At 37.7% G+C, this 18,764-nt stretch overlaps 1 protein-coding gene across 1 annotated transcript in view; it reads right to left on the bottom strand.

Moving 5' to 3' along the window:
- KPNA1 (karyopherin subunit alpha 1) overlaps window positions 1-18,764 on the bottom strand; it is a 47,927-nt gene that overhangs the window by 14,053 nt on the left and 15,110 nt on the right. The window contains exons 6-11 of the mRNA XM_062515531.1: window positions 16,645-16,776; window positions 8,680-8,768; window positions 7,322-7,421; window positions 6,604-6,767; window positions 5,401-5,479; window positions 3,106-3,231 (exon numbers count right to left, since the gene is read on the bottom strand). Coding sequence (XP_062371515.1) covers window positions 3,106-3,231; window positions 5,401-5,479; window positions 6,604-6,767; window positions 7,322-7,421; window positions 8,680-8,768; window positions 16,645-16,776 — 690 coding nt within the window. The remainder of the gene's footprint in view (window positions 1-3,105; window positions 3,232-5,400; window positions 5,480-6,603; window positions 6,768-7,321; window positions 7,422-8,679; window positions 8,769-16,644; window positions 16,777-18,764) is intronic.

Genomic DNA, 18,764 nt, shown 5'->3' on the forward strand with positions numbered 1-18,764 from the left:
TTTGTTAGAAATTCAGCTAATCCACAGATTAAAACACAAACCACAATAAAGGCAGAATCAATATTCTTGGAGCTCTACCAAAGTTAGATCGAGTATCTGGATCGTCCTCTGGATCTGACAAAAAACATGACCTCCAGTGGTAAAAACAAAATCCTGACTGAGAAAACCAGAGCAAACACCACTGTAGGGGGTTCCTTTCCTCACGGTCCCACTTTCATCTTAGTCACATCTTTACATCAAACAAGAAGGACCGACAGAGCTTTCCATCTTCATAAGTTTTGATGTTTTGCCTATTCATTTCCTAACATAAGAATCTCTGAATGTTAGATGAGCACACGCTCTCATTTTCAGGAATTTCAGGTATGTTGGCAAAGACTGAAGTATCTTTCACAAAGGTATTAACTTTATTTTCTGTGTTCTCTGAGATGAAGCCTTAATTGAAGGTGTATGAAGCTTTATGCTGCCCCTTCAGCAGCTGAATGTGCTTTTTAAGAGAGAATGTAAACCGAAAAGATTCCAAGTGTCGCCTGCAAAGGGTATAACACACTTATTACTCAGGAATAATATGCACCCTATTCATAGTCTTGTTCAAGTTTTCTGCAAAAAGAGAAGTAATTCCATACCACAGGTGAAGAGGATTAACCACTTCATGCTAATTCTGATTATACAGAATGGGTAATCCAGAGTCATCATTATAAAAGCAGTAATCAGGCTGACTTCCAAGGAAAACAAAGGCAACAAGAATGCCTGGGCTGCTTTAGCCAACATATTTGGAGGCTTGGTCCACTTTCTGTGCAAACAGTTTCTTCCAGGTTACTAATGAGTAAGACAAATATTTGTCTAATATTTCTGACATTTATTGCCATTCCTGAAAATGTCTCCAGACAGACTTTCATGCATCCTCTGCAATCTCGAAAAATACTGTCTATATACAGTGAGGGAGAAAAGAATTGAAAAATAGAACTTCAGAACTAAATTTTGTTTTACATGAGAATGTTATTCAACTGCCTTGATAGAAACACTTTTATTTATCACATAAAGCCTGGTTTCAGGGCCGGGTGGGATGGGGCCATGGGCAACGTGATCTAGTGAATGGCATCTCTGCCCATGGCAGGGGGCTGGAACTAGATGACCTTTAACATCTCTTCCAAATCAAGCTTTCATGACTCCATCATTCACTACAATATCTTTTTCCAACACTTCTGGAAAATAGAAGGAATGAGGCAATGTTCTTTGTATTGGGTTTGCACGGCAAGGTTTTGGCAGCAGTGGGGGCAGCTACAGGACTGACTTCTGAGAGAAGCTGCCAGACACTTCACGTATGTCTGACAGAGCCAAAGAAAGCCACCTGGCTCCAAGATAGACCTACAACTGGCCACGGCTGAGACCATCAGCAATGATGTTAGCAACTCTGTGATAACTCATTTAAGAAGGGGAACAAATTATTCGGCAAAAGTAATTGCAGCCAGAGAAGAAAGGAGTGAGAATATGTGAGAGAATCAGCCCTGCAGACACCAAGGTCAGGGCAGAAGGAAGGGCAGAAAGTGCTCCAGGTGCCAGAGCACAGACACCCCTGCAGCCCATGGTGCAGACCATGGTGAGGCAGGATACTCTCCTGCAGCCCATGGAGGACCCCAGAGCAGGGGGATACCTGATGGAGTCTGTGACCCCATGGGAAGCCCACACTGGGCCAGGGTCCAGGTAGGGTTTGTGGCCCCTTGTAGAGAGAAGCCAACACTGGACCAGGTTTGCTGGTGGGACTGGCAACCCCACAGGGGACCCATGCTGGAGCAGCCTGCTTCTGAAGGATTGTCTCTCATGGGAGGGACCCCATGCCGGAGCAGGTGAAATACTTCCCTCCCTCAGAAGGAAGCAGAGGCAGAAACCTGTGATGAATTGACTGTATTCTGCACTGCCAAGGAGAGGAGGAAAAGAATCAGGGATAAAGTTAAGTCCAGAAAGTAGGGAGGGGTGAGGGAAAGGTGCTTTTAAGATTAGTTTTACTTCTCATTAACCCACTTTGATTTTGATTGGCAATAAATTCTATTAATTTCTCGAGTCTCATTTTGCCTGTGATGGTAATCAGAGAGTAACCTCTCCTTGTCCTTAACCTTAACTCATGAAACTTCCCTTGTATTTTCTCTCCCCTGACCAGTTGAGAAGAGTCACAGAGCAGCTTTGGGGAACACCTGACATCCCACCAGGTCAAATCACATCCCTGAAAGACAAGCAAATAATTCCCTAGTACAGCTGCTCTTGAACAAAACTCCATATTCAGGGAAAATGAAATATATTGAGCTGTTTCTTCTTCATCTACCCAAGGACTTGTCTCTGGGCAAAAGACATTCCATCTCTCATTTATACCTCCTGAAGACAAGTCCAGGGAATTCTTCCTGATGGCTGACACTCAGTCCAGACTCAGAACGATGATTTGATCTTTTGGGGCCTAATGGTAATGACTGACATAAGGGAGTAGGACTCATTTGCTTCTGTGTGCTATCACTTAATATGAAGGGATTTTGCATAATCAGAAAGGGCAAATCCCAGGACAATATCTTAGATAGCCTCCATTACTGCTCAGTTTTACAAACAGCAGATTTAAATTTGGCTAAGCACACATGCCTAGGATGGGGCACTGTAAGGCCCATTTATGGAAATTATAAAAGGAATTATAAGAAAATATAAATAGAAATAAAGTACTTTCAAATGTATGTCTCTGATAGTGAAACCAAGAAATATGTGAAATTATTTGGTTGTCAAAGTTTGTGGCCTATTCTGTTCATACTTGAGAATTTCTGTATCTTAATGATTGTCAAAAGCACATTATTTAAGGCAAAACTTTCATGAGCTTAGCCATATTTTGGCATTTTCTACCATGACTGTCTTCCCCCCCATAATGTATAGAGGATTAGAAAAATTATTTGAATCTGGAGATGACTGAGCCATTGAAATATTCTAATATTTCACACAGTAATATGCTTCTCATATGTAATTATACATCTGTGACAGTGCATACACAGAAATATGCACTTTATGCACAAAAAACCACCTGCATTCCTTCTAGTCTGCAATACAAAGATTACTGATCATAGCTGAAAAGGTTACCTGGATCTGGGCTTTGTTTCCAGCTGTTATATTAGATATTGTCCAGCATGCTTCCTTTTTGATGGATTCTTTTGGGCTGCTTAGCAAGTGCAGCAAACTCTGCAGGGCTGAACAATTCAGAATTACCTGAATACAACAGGAAAAACAAAACACACCTTAGAAGAAATTTAGGATAAAGAATCACAGGAATAAGGAGTACAATGTCCTGAAAATATAAAAAGCATACCCCATTAGATGATCACAAATATATTTTTTTAAAACCACTAAATATATTAAAAAAAACCAGCAAGAATGAAGAAATAAATGTTTGCAGGAAAACTAAAGATCAAAACTACGAAGTTTTTCAGGTAAGAGATCACACCTTCATAATGATTTCAGTGTGATCTGAAAACAACAAGATACTAAGCACATTATGAGAAAACAAAAATAAAATTATGGTATTTTCCCCTATTTTTGTACCATTTTAAGCACCAACTACTTCTGTTTTCCACAACTGCTGGCACTGTGGTGCAGAGTGTAATCAGTCTTGTATCCAGCAACATTATGAATGAACAATTCTTACTTTAAAAATTACAAAAATTACAAAACCCCTGCAATTTTATAGTGCAGAAAAACTGCAGCAAAGTTTCCGTTTCCTAAATAACCAGAGTACAACAGAAAATGCCCCAGAACTTGGATGTTAAAAGACAGCACCCTCGAGTATGTCATGTCTGATAGTGAAGGGCTTTTTGACCCTCTAGAAGGGCATAAGAAGATTTTTCAAAAAATGGAAAATGAACTTCCTTTTCTGTTTTAAAATTCAATTCTAACAATGAGCCCAAAAGTTGGGAGAGTATACCAAGAAGCACAGTAGTTTTGCATTGTGTGGCAAAAGCAGAGAGAACAGTGTGATACAGAATTTTGAGAGACATACTCCAGAAAAGCTGAATCATGGTCATGACTCCGGATCACTGAATCTGAGGACTTGATTCCCTTGCTTGCATCCCCCCCCACTCCACATTCTTAAAATCTTTGTACTCCCCACTAAGATTAAAAAAAAAAAAAAAAAAGATTATCGTTCAGGATTTTATCAGGGGTCTGCTGGGACTTTTTTTTTTCTTCATGCATGGTTTTAGCCGCATTCAAGCACTGGCAATTGTTACTAGCTGAAAATGAGAGAAAAAGTAAAAGGAAGTTTGTGACCCAAGGTTTTAGAGAAAGTTCTCCAAGATCTGTCTTGTATGTTGCACTCATACTCAGAAATGTATCAGCTCTCAAAGCTAGGCTCTTCCTTCTGATTACTGATTTTCACATGCATCCTGTATCACTTTAGCATACAGCACAATCTGCAGGTAAGACTATCAAACTATCCTACCTATACAGCTCTCAATTTTAGGAACGTTAATGTAGTATGCTCCTCAGAAAAAATCATGCACAACAAAGAAGTTTAAACAATTTTTAAATTAAAATCTAAGATTTATGCAGTGTTTAATAACCTGCATTGCATGTGAATTAGCAATCCCTTGTGGTTTTATCTTTACGGAAATTATGAAATCACACCTCAATCATTCTTTGTGACTAATCTGTGAAACTAATGCCACTGAGAAAAATACAACAATGCCTCTGCAATTCAGCTACACAAAACAAACTATAACAATCAAAAAATCATGTTATCTTCCTCCTAGGTATAAGTTAGTGAAACAACGTCCTGGTGTGCTTAAGTCATCTTTAACTCTGGTCTCAGAGTCACAGAACTACAGAAAGCATCCCAGTGACAACCTAGTGCCTCTGAAGTACCAGGTTTCCTGCCTTCCAGTTAATTCCAATGCAGTGGTGGGAGTCACTGCCTCCTACTGATGCTTCTCCAAACAAGTGGCAAGAACACAGCTACACACCATCCCAAATACGACCAGACACTTGTTGTCAATCATAAATATGACATATTTTCATCATATATATGATATATTAACCACAGATTGGTATTATCACTGAATGTGACAGGCTTTTGATGGCACTACCAGTGTACATCACTAAGCATATAATTCAGCCTAAGAGACAGACTTGCTTTAAATATATCAAAAACATCCCACCCATGAGGGGTACTGCACAGCTGCCCACAAGTCCCAGACACAGCTACCTAATAACCATCACCAGTTCCGGACCAAACAGAAAAACTGAAAACCACCACATTTTGAAGCAGTTAGTATCATCAACTTTCAAACTTCAATAGGAACAAGAGGAGGCGTTTGTCAACAGGTTACAACAATTAACAGAAAGATGAATTGCAGTACAACACAAGAGAAAGTTAATCCATACCTGGGTCTGGATATCATCTCCTGTAACGATGTTTCCCACAGCTCGTAAGGCAGGAGATACAACTTTGTAGTCATTGTGCCTAAAATCGACAACGAAAAATGTAAGTATTAACCTTCCTAAAGCATCTCCAGCTTCACATTCTCAAGGAAGGAACATCTATCAGCCAGGGGAAAACTTTCCTGATAAATCTGACTTTCACTATCTAAATAAACACTCCGATTTTAAACTAATGGTAAGCCTTTCTAGGGTTTCTAAATATTTAGACCTTTAGATGTCATTCAGCAGTGTAAAAATAAAATGTCAGAAGAATAGAAGCATCCTTAGGTGGAAAAAGTAATTAACTACAAAATACACTTAATGTAGCACGCACAAAGGCTGAGAATGAGACTGAACAACAGGACAGAAGTTGTGTGTTTAACCCATAAAACCCTGTTTTGATCATCTTCCATCATTATATGCATCCCTCCATCATTGTAAAATCAGGACTGGAATAGTAAAGGTGAAGGAATTTTTTTCTCAAATGAAAACACTTCCTTATAAAAAGCTACTTAGAGGCATTATGTTCTAGTCATTAATCCAGCATCACATTTCCTCTAATGTTGGAGGCCTTAACAGTATTTTTATGTACATAATAAAATAAATTAAAACCATTATCCCTTGTTCTTAGGCCATTGATGGTCTGACCTTGGATATGAAGCAATGGCTCTGAACAAGGCCAGATTCTGTGACTCCAACTCTCACAGCTACACTTCACTGATCAAAGTTTGTATGTACTCTTCTATAGTAAGGACTGAATAAATTATTTATATTTCAAGTCCCTGGTAGTGTCGATTTTAGTAAATTGAACTATTTCTTATATTTTTATCTTTGATATCCTATAGGCAATTTCCTTGTTAGGTAACTACAATATGGACTTCAATCACACAATGACAATGCATATCATGGATTTTACAAAACTGTAGCTCTTATGTGCAGGAAAAAATGTCCTAAGAAACAGCAAAATTAATACAAGAAAAGTTCCATTGCTTTTGTTACTCATGACAAACAGAGAACACTGAACACACAGGTAAAATTAAAACTCAAATCTTGCTCTTTAGAACTAAAAACATTTCAAGACCTATTTAATTAAACTATTGTTATAATTATTGTTATAATCTCGATGTCAGGGAAAAGAGTGATGCTTGCTTGCAATAGATTTCTTACATCAGCAGTTCCACAAGTCTTCTGCAGACTCCTGCATCAATCACAGCCTGAATTTTATCATTGGGGCCATCAGACAAATAGGACAAAGCCCAGCAGGCATCAGCTAATACATCTGTATCATTGACAAAGAGCAGCCAGGAAAGCACACTAAGACAAGGTGAAACCTGTAAGACATTAAGAGGAGATACATACAATTAAAAGGTCTAGAAGATCTATTATTACATCAGTTAATTTTCTATGTCATTATTGAATTAGGTGCTGGTATCTTAAGATTCAATACTCAGAAAATTTCAGACCTAGCTAGCACTTCTGTGCAGGACTGTAGCTATATAAGCATGAAGAAGCACGACTCCAGGAAAGCACCACAGCAACTCTTCAACCTCTACAGAACATCTGCCAATGAAACTCAAACTTGTCCACTAAGAGGTGCCATGTGCTGTTCTACAGCAGCCAAGATATGCAGGGTTTTGTTCTGTTATGGGACAGTCGTCTCCACTACAGGAACAGTAACAAAAAGTCACAAAGTAGCTGTGCTAAAACAGTGGTTGTGAATGTCTGCCTAAACAACATCTTCAAAAAACTTTGTCTGTAAGAAGCCCATCAGATATTTCAGAATTTCTGTGAAACATTCCTTCTGTTTAGTTTAAATTTCACCACCTTAAACTAATAATTTGGCTATCACCACTTCACAACACATTTTCTTTCAAGCATCTCTTACCTTGGCAAAATCAGGAGGAGGATTTTTCCCTCTGCAGAGGTTGGACAGAGCCCATACAGCATTTCGGGTCATAGTGAGACGATTCTGTTTTGAAAGCAATCTAAAACAAACCAAAAAAAAAAAAAATTCCATCCCTTGCTTTTAAAAAATCAAAGCCAGGCAACCCCATTAACTGTGTGAACCATTAAATCAAACTCTTTTTATTATACATCAGGGCAAAATATGATAGTTTTTTTTAATATAAAAATACATCCTAAAGAAAATCACCCTTGATGTCTACTAACACACATGCTAGATACAGGAATCTAGTATCCCAACATATTACATGGCAGATTAGCTGTCAAAAACGTGCATGAATTGTGACAAAATTACTCAAAGGAGGAGAGCATGCAGGTGGTTTTGAGGAGCACTTTCGTAGCCAATCTACATTTTTATGTCAGTCTCAGACTATGAGACTAGGCCACTTTGGCCTAGGAAAATGCAGAAAAGCAAGACCTAATTTTCCCACAAGGGTAACAATTCACTTTCTTGTTCTCACAGCCATCTCCCACTGTACCAATGTCTTTATGAGAGCACAGGAGAATTCCCCTGCTGCTGCAGAGTCTGCAAAGGACAGAGACTGAGTAATGATAATTTGGACATGACAACACACGATGGTGTCACTGTTTCAGCAATAATATGCTCCTTAAGCAGAGGAGCATCAAGATAATTAGCAGGCTAGAGAAATGACATGCAATGGGATGTCAGTGACCTGGATTTGTTCAGTCTTAGGAGGAGATGGTGCGAGAGGAGATACAACTGCTGCCAACAACACTTTAACAAGTGGATACAGAAAACAGGAAGCCAGATCCTTCTCAAAGGTGCCTAGTGACAGGACAAGAGGCACCATCACGAGGTAAAAACACAGAAAATTCTGATTAGGTATCAGAACACTGTGTTTCACCATGCTGTGGTCAAATACTGCAACAGGTTACCCCAGGTAGTTACAGAATCTACTTTTGATGTTCCAAATTTGACTGGTTAAGTAGTTGAGCAACCTAATCTGATCTCACCTGCTATGAAGAAAGGCTTTGACTAGATGACCTCCAAAGGTACCTTTCAATTTAAATTATTCTGTGACTCTAAAATAAGCCCAGACATCCACCCACACTGTAGAACAAAATAGTTCCAGCTTAGCCACTTCTAAAACTGTTTCCATTTTAGCTTCAATAAAAAAGTAGTTCAGGACTCCCCTGTAAAAACTCTGATTAGTCCACAATACAAGAAAACAGTATTATTATTCTTCAAGGCAAAACCCAAATTTCAGTCTTACCAGGGACTCAAGCAAAATTCTGGAAAACATATTAAAACACACTTACTGCAATAAAGGGGGCAAGATATTACAGTCCAAAACATAGTCTCTGCACATAGTGCTGTCTCCAGCAATGTTGCCAAGAGCCCATACTGCCTGCAATGAAAAACAGAACAATAATTGCTTTTATTCTCAAAATTCCACCAGTTTAACATATGTATTAGAGTTGGGAAATAATCTGTTCTCACTGTTAGGTCCTGGACAACACACAGAGGGGAATGCATTCTGGTTGTATATTACATGTATACACTCAAGCTCATTATATGATTCAGGAATATTTATGGAGATCTAAGAAGAACACCATAACAGCAAACACGTATGTCTCCAAAGATTGTGCAGGAAGACATACCCTTGCTCTGTCCACAGCACAAAACGTAAGCTCAACTCCACAGGCTTAGGAACATTCTAATTCTACACTCCTTGTTCACAGCTAATGTAAAACCAGATGTTTGCAGCACATGTCAAGCAAGTCTGTATCTACCCACAAACGTTTACATGGAACAGCTCATATTAGTATTTACTACAAAGACATAAAAGCATGCACTTTTTACACAGTCAAAGATGAAAAAGAGAACCTATGTTTAAGAAAAATCAATATTCAGAATATAAGAGTTCAGATGGGCCTGGACATATATTCTTTAAAATAAAACTATATGAGATAGAACCAGTGTTGCTGATTAAGTCATATGTATTGCAAATTGTAAGGGTTTGGACATCAGTACTATCCCTAACTTCATTTTGACATCAAAAATACCAGAACTAAAGCAGCATGAAATCCATCTTCTGTAACATGATGAGAATAAAAGATTTAACTGGTTTTGATTTATACATTTGAGCTAAGTGGTACTTTTTATATCACTGTCCACTAGTATGAGAGCTGTAACTTTAAAAAGTAGAAATAGTCTATGTCAAGTATAAAAGCAATTTTACTTTCCATGCAAATTACAGTATTTTGTCACAGAAGAAAGCTTATGAAGTTCTATTTACTATAACTATTTACTTCAACTTATTTACTTTAAGTGTCATATCAAATAGATACATGTATCTGCTTATTTGGTTGGTTTATTTGGCTCTTGGCTTTACAGACACATATACCTACACAACCACTCTAAGTACTTCCAATTCTGCATACAGGGGACAAAAGCAATCTTATTTGTCACAGACAGCAGCTGAATGTCCTCCCCAAATTTCTCTTCAGTTGAAGGCTATGTATTTAGCTACAGTAAAATGAGTTTAGACCATAACTATTTCTCCAATTGAACAAAGCAAGCTCTTCACACCAAATAAACATGTTCTTCCCTCTCTCTATACCTATTGGAAATAAAATGCTCCTCTAAAGAAACTGACAGAATTGCAAATTTTTTTACCTAAAAGAAATTTTTGGATAACCTGAAATAAACATATTTGTTCATTTTCAATATGGTGTCAATTAATTTAATGCATTAGGTTTCTCCTGTAACATGTTTTCAAACAGTGGCAAAAATAGGCTACTTAAAAAAACAAGACTCCAAGCACTCCAGAGGCCCGAATCCACTAGCAAACCCTGCAAAATGAAGACAGCTAAAACCAAAAGTATATACAGAATGAAGAGACAGATGTCAGCTTGCTAGATACAAAATAGACTCCTCCTCTGTACCAGCACTACCAACAACAGCATCAGATCAGAGCCATTCAACTGCAAGTTGTGAAGAGAGCAGGCGACTGTTCTGGGGAAGGATTAGTTTGTTTTGTTGTCTGCTGTTTTCCAGGCTTCTGCTGTCAGCCACAGTCAGAGGCAGGGCACGAGCACAGCCATTATTACTATGAAATGTTTTCCCAAAACTGATCTTCATCATCATTTTTCATTCTAATTCTTATTCTTTTTACTACCGTTGCGACAACAGTTTATCTAAAAAGTGTAACTTTGGGTCTGGCAGCCTCTTGGACTCAAGGCACAGAAGACAGCTACCAGAAAAAATTAGCGTAAGAGACAGAACATATCCCACCTCCTACAAAACATAACTCATGACAGAACTTTTAAGGAGACACACCTGTTACTCAACCCAATATCTGCATTGCTACAGGAAAGAGAAGACTGAGGAATGAACCAAAGATTTCAGACAGTTCTAAACAAATTTGTGAATCTCCTGAAAACACTTTGGGAGGAAAAAAGCTAGAATTTGGAAAAATTCTCTTTCATTGAAATGTGAGGAATTTTGTATAAAGACACAGACTCCCTGCCTGGACACCCTTACACAGGTGAAAAACAAGGAAGCCCTGTTTCATTTGTCTGCGGTCTTTGCTTCTGCCATTATAGCAATATCTATTTTTAAGGTTGACAAGAGTGATAATCACTTAATCCAAGAATCCATTCTGACCCTGAATGACTGACTAGCTTTGCAACAGCAAATCTCACATCAAAAATTAGCCTGACCAGAAAAGTCAAATAGCACCTCTGCTTTCCCATTATTTGGTTTTTTTTTAACAGCAAAGAAAGTGGCTGAGTAGTCTGATTTCACAGGACTTGGTAAGAGAAGATGTAGCAAGAAATCCTTGTAATGCTAATGACTGATAGGACACAAGATGCCAGTTAACTGAAATACCTTTAGAAAAATATAAAATGTTTCATCCAATAAGGAAGATGTCTTTCCTTAAGGAATTATTTCAGCTCTTCAGATAAGTAAAGAACACAAGTTAAGCTCATTTAAACTCATCAAACACTGCTACAAATACAAAGCTCTGTCAGGGTTTCCATAAATATATGAAAAATGACAAGTTTCTTCAGGGTTTGTTTGTCTGAATAAAGTTCAGTGATTTCCATTTCTTCTTTTTGCACTCCTCAAGATGCAAATACTTGCCACAGTACTTAGGCTTTGGCTTCATTCTACACAACTCAAATGTTTTCATGCTTATTTCTGGAAACTTGCAGTAGTAAAAGCACATTTAATTCCATTAAATTTTAGAGCTTTTCCACACAAAAATGTATTTGACTAAAACAAATCCATTTCAGTACCTTCTACAATCTGAATCCCAACATAAAGATGACATTAATTTTAAGATTTGTAGCCTGATTTTTTTAACACACATCTTGGGTAGAAAGCTGTGTGCAAACTCAAACTGTAAATGTTGCCTTGTTAATTGACAGCACCTATCTTTATACACTTCTATAAATTTCCATTTATTGCTAAAAGTGAAGTATGGTTTGTTGCAAATCTTCAATTTATTTTACTCATCACTGAACTCCAGTGGATTTTTCCTGCAGTGCTCGACAACTTCAGAAGACAGTAAAAGTAAAGCACAAGTCTTGTAAAGTACTGTTGAATCATATGGTGTCTTCTGTGAATAATCCATGTGCTTTTTGACAACTCCCCACTTTCCCCTGGATTCTGAAGATTTTCAGCCATTATTTCTTTGGATATTTAAATTAAGCGATTAAGCCAATCACCAACAATGTGCAGAGTTTGCTCCTCAGTGGAGCAGAAATATTATGAAGAATCAACAACTTCTCAACATTTGGATGCTGACTTGAGGAAAGGATCCAATGCTGAGATGAAGATGGTGAAGATCAGCTCATACACACACAAGTATGATTGGCCAAATGAACACAAGGAAAGATACCAGAAGGACACATGATGACTGCTACTATGTCCTAACACAGAAAACATCTTTCTTTCAGTGGCCCTTCTCACATCTCATCTGACAGACAGAGAGAGTAGGTCATCCTCACACCTTGACAGTTTGTCTGGATTTTGATTAGCAAGAGCTTGTCAGTAAAGCACTTCATGTGAGAACAAGCCAGAGCCTGGACATCAGACTCACAGGTCAGCTCTGCCAAGCAAGTGATGGTTACCAGAAGGAATAGCAATACAACTAGAAATGGAAAAATACTGAGGAAGAAACTAGTTGCCTCAGCTGAAAATGCAAACTTTCCCAAAGGGGAACAGGGCAGCTGGGGATGCTCGTGCCACCAGCTGTCCAGAAGAGCACAATGGCACACATCTGTAACTGCAATCCTCTTCAGCACAATGCCTTGCATGGGATTTGAAGGAAATTCAATGTTCACCAAGGAAACACAAATTGACATCTGGGTTTTAAGTACCACAGCAGGGGAAGTCAGGAAAGAACTGCAGCTAAGACTCTGCTGAAGCCACATCAACTTTAAGCATGTCTAAAAGGCTTTGATGCAATCTTTCAATATAAATAATTTCAAGCAGGCAGATCAAAATTTCTAGGTGTCTTTTGGAAGAAAAAAACCATGGTAATGGCTAGGACATATGCCACTGGCTAAACGTAAAAATCAGTAGACCAAAAAAGGTAGGGAGATGCAACCAAAGTGCTTTTCATAAATAATGTAGATGTAGACTGATAAATTCAGTTTCTCTGATGGGAAAAATGTATCCTAAATGGTTTGAGCACTGACTACAGAGAAAGACTGATACACAACACAAGTAATGAAAGAGTTAAAGGATGGCAGGCTAATTAAATGAGGCCTGAACAGCTTAATGGGAAACAGATCTTGTCAAAGGATGTAAGGCACAATTTCATTAACATGCATGTTGCTTATTAAACACACTATAAAAATTCCTTAAGACTTCAATGAAACAGCTGATTTAGAATCTTCACTAGACTCTGAAACAAGCGTATGCAAAGGAAAATAGTGTAAAACTAACACTGGCTTATAAATATGAAAAATACATGTTGAGAACACAGTGATCAGAAGATAAGGTAGATAGGGTTAGATAAGGTAACTGTTCCTGAGCCACTGCTAAGGGAAGTTAGAAATAAAAGACAAAGTAAACATGTAAATCTTTAAAAGTGACTAAAACAAAAACAGTGGATAATGACTAGCCAAGAAAGAAGATATTATACATATTTTGTTTATGCTATGCTACATATTCAAAATAATGTTATCACCTAACATTTCCTTCTATAGAATTGCTATCCAAATTAGAACAAATAAAGACTTCTAAACACAGCCTGCAATACTTCATTCTTTCTTCATCTTTTACTCTATGATTACAGCTTCTTTGCTCTATGATTATAGCTTCTGGCCCCTCTGCCCTGAACATACCATTATATTTTCTGTATTTTCCTGTATTTTTGTAATTTGTTGCAAATGCAGTTGCTTGCAAATAATGATCTTCACAGTACTAGTGAGACATAATCAGGGTGATCATTTTAGGAGAAAATTGTAGCTCAGTATCACCCAGTTTCACAAATTCAACTTGAAAACTCCAGGATCAGATGTGCTCAAAACACAGGCCTAAATATAAAAACCACTGCTGAACTGTCCTCAACTACAAAATGAAAAGAAGTATTTCACCTTGAGCATTAAAAAACCCCAGAACAAGTATCCACTTACCTGAAAACGGAGAAGGAAATCATCCCGCATCAGACACTAAGCAGTAGAAACATTTTTCTCACAAATGCCTTTTTCTCTACAATTGGTTTAATGGTAAGAATTTCTTCCCTATTCTCCTCCATGCACTGTAATTTGTTCCAACTTTTGCAAACAGGGTCACAGTGTGACAAATAAAAGCCTCCTTTACTACCCACTCATCTGTTACCAGGGTAACAATCTGTGCATATACTGAATGAGACAAGAATCATCTGGAAAAACACTACGCAATTGTGTACTACGGTTATCCTGGAATAGCGAAGTACGAGAGCTAACTTCTCAGTGCTTACACACTTCTAACTTTTGTTTCAGATGATATTATGGTGAAGTGCTTGGAGCTTTTTAAAGCTGTTTGGAAAAAAGCAGGATTACTCCTTTGTTGGCCAGCATTAAACCCTATGTCAGCTATGAGCAGGGCTGCAATCTCCAGAGCTGCAGCACAGAAACCCCACTATGAAACAGTGTAAGTAACCCTTTGCCATGGTACATTCTCCTTCTTCAGCACAGCTTACAATGAAGCAATTTGTAACTGGCACTTTGAGATTACCAGCAAGAGAGATAGTGAGTTTCACAGCACCTGAACTGTATAGAAAAATATAATGACAACCAAGCCACTCTGCCTGCCTGAATCTGAGTTTTAATATGCCAGCAGTTTATTAGGAAGGAGTGAGGGGGGAAGGAGCTAGGTAAACTACTTAACTGCCCCTAAGCTCTTCTGTTAATTCACCCATCATAAGATTGAAGGCTGCACAACTTAATCTAAACAGGTTTGCTCTTCCCACCTGCCCTCTGAACATCAGCAGGGACGATAACAACCAAACAAAAAAAGCAAGTTAGCTCTTGCACAGAATATCAATCATTAGGAGAAAAAAAAATAAGAATAGCCTTTACTATATGCAGAGCACCAGTCATTCTGCAGAACAGCACTCTTCAAGTGATGGCTGAATTTGGAAAACAATGCTATCAAGTTCAGCCCCCAAAATACAGAATCTGAAAGGCTCAGTATAGCTAAGTCTGGATGGATTTTCACATGGGCAGAATACAGCATTTATTTGCCATTTCGGTGAGTTCCCTATCACATTTCTAATTTCTACAACAACAGCAGAATCAACTCCTCAAAGCTAAAGCAATGGACAAAAAGTACTCCTTATTTTCTTTAATACTTTTTCAATCACCTGAATTCCATTTCTCTTTAAAAGCCTTCTCAACAATACTTCAGTCTGAGACAGAACACTGAAAATTAAAAGACACAAAGTGGAGTAACTTGAAACTACAAGCAACTAAGAAAATAATCCGACTTGTGGAAAATGCTAGGCAACCTTAAGTATAGGTGGTACATTCTGAGCCATCTACAAGAAAGGCAAATTACACAAAGCAGTCCAATGTTCATGAGTTGAGACTCCCCCGGTCATGCATCTCAACAGAGCCAAATGCAAGGTCAGACACCTACGAACACAGAATAGAGGTCACACTTACAGGATGGAGAACTGAACCCTGGAAGTCAGTGACTCTGAAAAGAACAGTGGATCACATTGGATAATCATCTTAACCTGAGCTCACAGCCAGCTTCTGTGGCAAGGAGTCCACAAAGACACTGGATATTTACACACCAAAGTATCGAGCAGAAGTGAAAATGAGGTACTGTCTCTGTGAAAAACAATGCTGAAAGAGTGCTACTGGCATAGCCAGTGCTTGTCACTTCACCACCACAAAAAGATACTGAAACTAAGAAATGTTCAGAAAATGGTCACCAAAAACAATCCAACCACTGCAGAAATGTTCTCAAAATGAGAATTCAGTGCTTTATTTCATTTTCTCAACTAAAGCCTAAACCATGGTTCGCAAGTAGCTATAGGGAAAAAAACCTGAACTTACTACTAATGCAGTAGAGAATGTAACAAAAGCAGTATCTGGACCCAAAGATAGTCAAGGTATATAGTAAAGGTACATACTTTCAAGTCAGGATTAAGATTGGCTGAAACTAAATTTGTTAACATCATTAAAGTTTCATCACCCTAAATCTTCAAAGCAAGACTGTATGTCTGAAGTACATCTTTGTTCAAATACAAGTCACAGACCTCAAATGGAAACTACTGTATCAAATGTTTGGTCTGTAATCCCTGTGGGCCTTGAAGAATATTCATCTAAGATATAAGGAGCTTGGAGAACAAACTGTAATTTCCACTCATGCTTTATCTTCAGGAGAAACAGGCATGAAGTTTTCATATCTAAAGCAACTATTCAAACAAGGCTCCCAGAATTCCTCAATAAACAGAAATATACTAACCTGTTAGAAAACAAAATTAATTACCCCATTAGTTATGGTTAAATATAGGATTTCCAGAAAGAGAAAAATACAATACTTACTTAGATAACTTAACACATACTAAACACAAAGCAACTGTTGTGCAAAATTGCCATAAACTGAATTTTCTCTAAAGGCTTTCTTACAGAATAGCCTTGTTCCTTTCGAGGTAAGGTAAATAAACCCCAACAAAACACCAAACAAACAAAACAACAAAAAGTCAGACAAAAAAGCCTCCAGTTCCACAAATTAATATACAAACAAAATTCAAGGCTGTTCTCAATCTTTACCTGTTCCTGAACATCTTCAAACTCTGAACTAAGCAGCTCTATGAAGATGGGGACAGCTCCAGCTTGGATCACTATTCGAGTCTGAAGGGAATTTCCCGAGGCAATATTTGTCAGCACCCATGCAGCTTCAAACTGGAAAACAAAATACAAGTCAGTTTACTAGGAGCTTTCTATGCCACACCAAACATGGAGACTAAATGTCTTTTAAAACCAGAGAGATCTGGCAGATTTGGCATAGGAAAAACATGAGATATTACTAATTAACAGACAATTTGCAAAGAACCAGAATCATGTACTTAAGAGTTATCACTATCACTAGAAACAAAAATATGCAGCAGTTCCTTACGAGAACATCGGGTTTGCTGTGGCTTTTCAAACCTTCCTTTTTTGCTATGCATTTAATATTACCTTTGCCTTTCTTACTGGCTAAGAACCTGTACACAAAACAATGTACCTTTCCCACAACATGACACCTGCATTCACTGAATCAGCAGTGACATTCCTGAAGATGCAGAGGACATTGTTTGACAAAACTTCACGGATATGAAGCAAATGTAGACTTAAAAGTGATTTTTAAACAAACAAAAACAGATTTCTAAAAAGCCACTCTAAGTGTTTCTCGCCAACTCTAGTGATCAGTACTGATGCCAAATGTTATTAGTGTATGATGCTTTTATTCACAACTTAAAGCAAAAGTGAGATCCTGAACACTTTCCATCTTTTAACTGGTTTTGTCATTTATTATTTTAATCTCAACTTGCAAAAGTATTAACTTTTTAAAATGAAATGCAAATTTTAACCCTACCTGAGACCTCAGGCCTCAGAAAACACTGATTTTTTAAATCTACATTTGAGTAGATTTCTGCATGCTTTCAGACCAAAGATTATTACACTACACTAGCAAATTTACATCTTATCAGGTACATTCAGAATCTGTAGAATTAAAAGAATGCTAAAAGTTGAATGAAAAGTAAAAACCAACAAACAGTAAAAATGGAAAGTTGTAATCTATAAATGACCGATTTTGACATTACCAATCTACCACTATTCCAGTGGAAATACTGACATACCTTCAAAAACTACCTGTCTCTAAAGAGCAGCAAGAACTTATATTTAGGGCTTAATCATAAAAACAATTCCTGCTCAGGAGTTGCACCAAATCCTGAAATATGTCTGAAATAAGAACTCAAGAATTAAGCCTAGGCTTCTAAGGCTTTTCATTTGTAAGTGTTATTAACGACTTTGGTTTTGAAAGTACAATTATTTAATACAATTAATACTGCCCTTCTGATCAACTGAGCATTCTAGTAAGATGTGATCAGAATAAACAATTCCAAAATACATCACTGCAACACATGGTGTATGGGCTGCAAAAAAAAAGTAAAAGTAGAAACACACAAAGTCAAAACTGCAAGATTCATCATTAATGAACAAGAAGCAAAACAGTGTGACCAGAGCCAGATGCCAACATAAAATGTTGCTTTCCTGTAATTCTACTTTCTCTGAAGTGAATATCCAGTGTTCTGAGGTGCTATTACTCATCTTTCAACCAGAGGTTGAAGTTTCCTCCAGCTTCCTACTGGTACCACCAGCTTGAACAATTCACAGCTTGGAGACTCACAGAGTCTTCACTGTAAGTCACAGAAAGGTTAGAGAGTGACAGTTTCTCTCCTCCTTCTATGTGGACACCTCATGCTCCAGGATGTACAAATTAAGGAACAGTGACACATTAGTGGCAAAGACATCTGTGTGGTGCTGTTCTTTTTTAAGATTCCTCTCTGCACATGAGACAAATGTACTTGTTCGTGTACAGCAATTCTAATTTTTTTTTACTTTAATCAATGTAAATCCTAATTCTAAAGATTTTAAACTGTCTTCAGTTAGTACAAAGTAGACAAATATTAAAGTTACATAGCTTTTTATCTATTTTTATCTGAGTTCCAAATTTCAAGCTATTTTTGTTGAAGTCTGAAGACCCCATCCTATCAATCACCCAATGCATGTCAGACATCTCTCTCTCTCTCTCTCTCTCTCCTGTCCTGCACACAAAGGTCTTGCCAGAAATTCTGATGACAAAACAACTTTTGTAACATAGTGAAGAAAAGAGAAGTATAGCTGAA

Source organism: Cinclus cinclus, chromosome 2, assembly GCF_963662255.1.
Source record: "Cinclus cinclus chromosome 2, bCinCin1.1, whole genome shotgun sequence".
Classification (NCBI taxonomy): domain Eukaryota; kingdom Metazoa; phylum Chordata; class Aves; order Passeriformes; family Cinclidae; genus Cinclus; species Cinclus cinclus.